This window comes from Chrysemys picta, chromosome 6, assembly GCF_011386835.1.
Source record: "Chrysemys picta bellii isolate R12L10 chromosome 6, ASM1138683v2, whole genome shotgun sequence".
In the NCBI taxonomy this organism is placed as follows: Eukaryota; Metazoa; Chordata; order Testudines; family Emydidae; genus Chrysemys; species Chrysemys picta.
In genome coordinates this window covers 3032316-3038676 of record NC_088796.1, presented here as the reverse complement: position 1 = coordinate 3038676, position 6361 = coordinate 3032316, and the positions used below count along the sequence as shown (strand labels likewise).

General features: G+C 65.2%; 1 protein-coding gene across 2 annotated transcripts; it reads right to left on the bottom strand.

The window, feature by feature from the left end:
• Nucleotides 1-300: 300 nt before the first annotated feature.
• LOC101944353 (C-C motif chemokine 21b-like) lies at nt 301-3445 on the bottom strand. 2 transcript variants are annotated; one of them, XM_005311695.5, is made up of 4 exons: nt 3117-3445; nt 1968-2088; nt 1602-1776; nt 301-1108 (listed from the first exon to the last, which is right to left on the bottom strand). In XM_005311695.5, exons 1-3 carry the CDS (start codon nt 3172-3174, stop codon nt 1605-1607), a joined length of 351 nt encoding a protein of 116 aa, XP_005311752.1. In that variant the 5' UTR covers nt 3175-3445; the 3' UTR covers nt 301-1108; nt 1602-1604. The 2 variants fall into 2 exon arrangements, with proteins under 2 accessions (XP_005311752.1, XP_042696434.1); XM_042840500.2 differs by having other exon boundaries at nt 301-467; nt 3117-3348.
• Between the last annotated feature and the right edge of the window lie 2916 nt (nt 3446-6361).

The following is a 6361-nucleotide window of genomic DNA, read 5'->3' as shown; positions in this document are numbered from 1 at the left end:
ACCCTCGCCCACCCGCTCCCGTGACGGAGACTCCCCCACCTGCAAGTCACCCGTGCCCCACGCTGCCGAGGGAGGTGAAACCCCCCAGGGTTCCTGCCAATCTGGCCGGGGGGAAATTCCTCCCCAACCCCAAACCCGTTAGACCCCCGCTCATGGGGCGTGACCCACCAGCCTCCCCCGGGGACTCTGGCCTCCAGCCCAACAACAGGTGGTGGAGCTGGAGCGCCCGTCCGTATTTCTCAGGCGACCCAGCCCCCCCGTGGCACGCTCACAACACCAACCACACCAGCACGCCTTTGCTTCTGGAGGTTTTAAATCATTTTTATTGACTTGAATTCATCTCGCGATCGGCTGTGCGTTCCCGGCGAGGCGAGGGCACAGCGCGTCGGGCAGGGCAGAGCTCCTGCATAGCATGTCCTGCAGTAGCTAGGACGTCACAGTTTCTTAATACAGTCTGAAAGAGCTACCTAATAAAGCAATCAAACCAGATAAGCGCGCTTGAGAGAAGCAATAGGGACTTGCTAGCCCAGCCAGCCTGCAGTCTTTGCTGGTATTGCTAAGCCCTGGGTATCTTTTCATGACAACCATATATCTGCATGGAACTTAATTAACCAAAGTCCTTGTCTGGAGGCTCTGTGGGCAAATATGTCTCCCTCTGGGAGAGTTACTGGCCCTGCCCACAGTGGTGGAGGCAGCGGGGGGAGAGCAGGGTTATAGGGTTACCTAGGCGCTGACTAATAGCCCCCGGCGGTCAGGGCACGTGCTCCCTTCGACCTCGCTGGAGCTGGCCCTGAGGAAAGGCGGGTTCAGCAGCAGCAGCCTCGCTAATCACTGGCTTTTCATGCAAAGGTCGGGGGGGGGGGTCAAGCCGCGGATATGAGCTTGGCCGGGAGCCGCGGGAGGGAGTCGCGGCATGACAGATGCTTAGCAGGAGGCAACGCGCCATCAGGAGGTGCAGCATCTCCAGGGGGAATCACACACCGCCCCAAGCCAAGCCCTCCACACCCAGCGCAGGCATCAGCCAGGTCTCCTTTGCTTGCAGTCCGGGGGGCTCTGCGGAGGTCAACTGAGCAGGCAGGCAGGCGCCGGGGCGGGGACGGCCGGTGCCCTGGGCGGGGAGAGAGCAGTTAGAGAGAGCAGGGGAGGGTCTCACATGACGCCCCTCCCCCATTTCCTAAAGCACCCCCCTTTCTAGTGGCTCCCAATCAGCAGCCGCGAATGAGACACCCCCAGCCCCAGGCAGCGTCGTCGGGGCGTCGCCACGCGCCGTTAGTGACCGGTCGCCGTGTGCCATCGCCAGGCCGGCCAGTCACCGCTCCGCCACCGCGGCCGGCAAGGCCCCGATAGGCAGAGGTGGGCTCGGCCCAGCCCCCGGCCCAGGACATTTCACATCTCACTGGGCTCAACACCAGCGCGCCGGCTGCTTCAATCCCCCCCACTCCCCCTCGCTCTCCGCCACAGCCCGCAGCGCCCCCGCATGGCAGGGCAGAGCCGCCCGGCTGCCCACGGGGCTGGATTGCTTTCCGCTGGCTGAGGATCTGGCGCCGGCAGTGGCCCGTCCCTCCCCACACCCGGCACCCCTGGGGCTCTGCCGTCCCCACCTCTTAGTGCTGGGGCTTCCTCTGCTTGCGGTGCTTGGCTCCCTTCGAGCGGACACGTTTCACGGCGCCCACCGCTGTGGTTTGTCCTTTTTTCCTATCCAGTTTCTCCATCAGGTCAAGGGTCCAGCGAGCATTGGGCGGGGCACAGAGATTCCTGTTCTTCTTGGTGATGAACCTGAGTCATGACAGAAGAGTTGCTAAGGGGGGATGGGCCAGACCCAGCTGGGGACAGCCAGAACCCCTCCTCTCCCCGTCCCCATCCTAACACAACCCCAAGCCATGGGGAAGGGCAGGATTACCGAGTCTCCATCCCTGGAGGTGCCCCCCGCCCCCGCAGAGCTCCCCCGGGCGCCCACAGGCACTTACACAATAGCCGAGAGCCGGCAGCCTGTCTCGGGACTCTGGATTCTGTAGGCGGAGAGGAGATGGGGCGGGATGGGACGATCCTTGTGGCTCAGGCAGCAGTCGGATGCCTGGTTCTCGCTCCCTAGTGGGCAAGCAGACAAGGGCATGGGTGAGACGCGGGCAGAGGATGCCTTTCTGGTGGGATGCCTCTGGAGAGCTGCATGCAAACCTGAGGCACCTTACTGAGCATCATGCATGGGGCTTGCCGGCCCCAGGTGCTGCAGAGAGGGAGTTTCTCAGACACCGCTCTGCCGGTGCCCCGCACTCCCGACCCGCAGCTCCTAGCGGACACCCCCCGCCACGTTCATCTGCTGACTAGATCGCCTGAATCAACCCAGTTTCCAGCCAATCAGAACAAAGCCAGGCAGTTGCTTTCTCTCTGCAGGAAGGTGATCTCCACTCTGCAGCCTGTGAGTGGCTGATAAAGCTCTCCCCAAGCTGGGGCGATCATCCCTCAGGGCTAGCGGGCAGACGCCCGAGCAGGCAGGGCCCCCTGCTCCAGCAGCCTCTGCCCCACCGCTGAGCACTGGGGGCGCAGGGAACGTGCCGAGGACAGCCCTTTTCGCTGGGGGAATCACAAAGCATCGACCCGAGATAGGCAAGCGCTAGAGTCACGCCGACAGAGCCGGGTCGGCGTCAGCCAGGATCAAACCTGGGACCTCAGGAGTTTAATGCCTGAGCTAAGAGATGTGGCCTTTAGCCCAGGCGGTAGCTGGCTCATCAAGGGCTCGCTGCCACTAGAGAGGCTAAAGGGGGGACAAGCAGGCCTGGGTTACACATCCAACCCCCTTTCCAGGGGCGGGATCGGCCGCACAGACCCGCCTGGGTCTCGCAACAAACTAGGGTCAGAGGCCAGGCTAGAGCCCAGCTCCCTGCTCCATCGCTAGGTGCCGCTGCTGGACCTGCCGGGCTGAGGCCCCCAGCTGCACCGCCAGGTCTGCCGGCACTCCCCTCGCCCTTCCCTCCCCACCCGAGCAGCACCACGGCTGGAATTAGCCCCAGCTGCAAAAGGGCTAGCGGGTTGGGCTACCCCCCGTGTCCAGCTGCTCCGAGGCGCACCCCACGCCTGCCGACCCATTCCCGTCCCCAGGGCACCCTCCCAGGCAGTACCTTGGGCCTTGCAGAGGCACAGGGCAGCCGCCAGCAGCAGCAGGATGCGGAGGGTCATTCTGGCCAGCGAGGGGGCAGGCGATCAGGCAGGCTGAGTTGTCCTGTGGCTCAGGGGCAGGCAGAGCTGAGATGCTGCGTCCCCGTCCCCGGCTGCCTGTATTTATGCTCCGCAGAGATAGCTTTCACTTTCCATCCTTGCAAGAGCCTGGCTGGCGGCCCACTCCCGTCCCCTCCCGTCCCGTCCCACCCGCTCAGCTCCCGTGTGCACAGCTCGGAGGGGAGGGGAGGGGGGACGGTTCCTGGCAGGAGCAGCTCCCCTTTGCAGATGTGTTCTGGCAAGGTCAGGACTGGCCCCAGGCCAGGGATACAGCCGGGGGCTGTGGCGAGGGGGCGGGGGCGGGCGTATCAGCCCCACAGCCAAGAGCCCTCGGCTCTTCCAAATCCAACGGAGCTCCTGCGTTCCTGTCGGGACCCGCTGAACCCAGCGCCTGCCGGTTCTGGCTCCAGCCCAGCCGGCCCCGTCCGAACGCACAGCATCCCGGTGTTACTGCTACCCGCAGGGCTTGTCTGAGGATTCCCGAGCCGGGACGGGGCAAACCGGTGTGGAGACATTCGAGTCCAGGCCCCCCCAATCCCCTGCCTTGTGCCAGGTGCCCCAGACAGTCAGGCCTGGGCGTGGCGGGGACAGCCACTGCTGGGGAAATGTGCCGGTTTGTGCAGCGACACTGGCCCGAGCGCGCTCCAGCTCCAACACGCCGTGGCCAGGGCCGTGCTGGGACAGGCAGCTAGCCGGGGTCTATCCGGCCCAGAGCCGGAGTCCGCGGGAGAAAGCCCGCTGCCAGAGAGTCCCAGCCCGCCTCGGCAGGCCCAAGAGGCTCGGGGTTCGGAGCCTCCAAGCCGGTCCTGACGGGGTCTCTCCAGCAGCCCCCCCGTCACCAGCACTGGGATCCCCTCGTGCCCCCCACAGCCTGTCCTGTACACAGCTCCCCCTGCTCTGCCCAAAGGGCATCCGGCTCCCGCCAGCTTCGCCAGCTGCTCTGCCCCTTGGCTCGGGGGCCCCAGCCTCTGCCGTTGGGACTGGGGTATATTCTGGGTTTGTCCCTGGACCCACTCCCCCTCTCCAGGGTCCCCCCATGCCCAGCTTCGTTGCTGCCCCCAGAGCTGCCAGCTGGGCTCTCCTCTTGGCCGCCTCAGTCCCCAGAGCTTAGCCCCCCAGTCACGTTCCCCCCAGGGGCGGTTCCTGCCCCCCAGATCTGGCCCAGCGGGGTCCCCAGCCCGGCTCTCAGCATCTTGCAGAACCTTCCGGCCCCGGGCTCATGCCCAGGCTCTCTTGGCATGCGGCCCCTCGAGCTGCCCGGGCCGCGTCCCACCCCTGCCACAGCCCTGGCAAATCATAGACCACGCAGACACGCGGGAGCCCACCCCCCTCTTTTCTGAGCAGGCCGGGCTCCAGGGCCCCGGCCGCCTGCTGCCCCGATTAGTGCACTCGGAACAAGTCCAAGGCCGCGCGGCTTGCACAGCGGCAGCTTTATGGCCGCCGAGGTCAAAGGCCTTTGCTGGGATCGATACAGAGCTGCCGTGGTGCCAGGAGAACCGTCCTCCTGCAGCGGGCTCTGAGCACTCGGGCGTCTGGTGCCAGCTGTGCTTAGCGTCACTCAGGGTAGGGGAGCCGGTGGCTGCACCATCCCCCAGCACTGGAGGGTGCAAACCTTCATGCGGGATTTCCCCCTGCCTAGGGGCTGCTCCCCCTGCCTGGGGGAATCAGGGCTGGAGTGGAGCCTCGCTTGGGGACCTGAAAGGGGCACCCTGCTGTCCACCTCTCTGCCCAGCCACCTGTCCATCCACCCAGCCGTCCACTGTCTGCCCAGCCATCCAGCCAGCTGTCCACCTGTCCGTCCATCCATCCATCCACCTATCTGCCCAGCCATCTGTCCATCCACCCAGCTGTCCAGCCGTCCACCCAGCCGTCCACTGTCTGCCCAGCCATCCATCCATCCATCCACCTGTCTGTCCATCCATCCGTCCACTGTCTGCCCAGCCATCCATCCATCCACCTGTCCGTTCATCCATCCACCCAGCCACCCAGCCATCCATCTCTCTGCCCAGCCACCTGGCCATCCAGCCAGCCGTCCACTGTCTGCCCAGCCATCCATCCACCTGTCCGTCCATCCATCCGCCCACGCAGCCGTCCACTGTCTGCCCAGCCATCCAGCCATCCATCCACCTGTCCGTCCATCCACCTCTCTGCCCAGCCATCTGTCCATCCACCCAGCCATCCACTGTCTGCCCAGCCATCCAGCCAGCTGTCCACCTGTCCATCCATCCATCCATCCATCCATCTGTACGTCCATCCATCCACCCAGCCGTCCAGCCATCCACCTCTCTGCCCAGCCACCTGGCCATCCAGCCAGCCATCCACTGTCTGCCCAGCCATCCAGCCATCCATTCACCTGTCCGTCCATCCATCCGTCCACTGTCTGCCCAGCCATCCATCCATCCATCTGTCCGTTCATCCATCCACCCAGCCACCCAGCCATCCATCTCTCTGCCCAGTCATCTGTCCATCCACCCAGCCATCCACTGTCTGCCCAGCCATCCAGCCAGCTGTCCACCTGTCCATCCGTCCATCCACCCAGCCGCCCAGCCATCCATCTCTCTGCCCAGCCATCTGTCCATCCACCCAGCCATCCACTGTCTGCCCAGCCATCCAGCCAGCTGTCCACCTGTCCATCCGTCCATCCATCCACCCGGCCGTCCACCTCTCTGCCCATCCATCCGTCCATCCACCCACCGAGCCCTAGCCCCCCCCCCCAGCTCTGCTGGCGCCCCTCAGCCCCAACCTGCCCCCCGCCTCTAGTCCAGTCCTAGGCTATCTCAGGCCTCCTCGCTGTCCATCCATAGGGACCACCTGGGATCCCAGGCCAGGCTCGCAGTTTGCTCAGGGGGTAAGAGCCAGGAGACGGCCCGGCACCCTCCCGTCCTTGCCACGCTCAAGCCCCAGCTGCTGCAGTCTGAGCCAGGCACAGAGCTGGGTTCACCCTCCCCACACCCCCGGGGGGCAGACCGGAGAGCTGGGAGCCAGCAAACCCTGGATGTCCCCCGCCCATCCGGGGTGACTGAGCACCCACTTCTGCTGCTGTGCTCGATCCTGACCCACAGCGCCCCTGCAGTCCCAGCCCTAGGCTCCCCACACACTGCTCTGCTGACCCCCCTCAATCCCGTCTGCCTCAGCTCTCTGCTCTGTG

Excerpts from the sequence above, each read along its gene's own strand:
- LOC101944353 (XM_005311695.5), bottom strand. The coding sequence starts at position 3,174 with ATGACCCTCCGCATCCTGCTGCTGCTGGCGGCTGCCCTGTGCCTCTGC. Across the intron at positions 2,089-3,116 it reads GTGCCTCTGCAAGGCCCAAG|GGAGCGAGAACCAGGCATCC; the intron begins GTACTGCCTGGG and ends CTTGCCCACTAG. Across the intron at positions 1,777-1,967 it reads TGCCGGCTCTCGGCTATTGT|GTTCATCACCAAGAAGAACA; the intron begins GTAAGTGCCTGT and ends GTCATGACTCAG.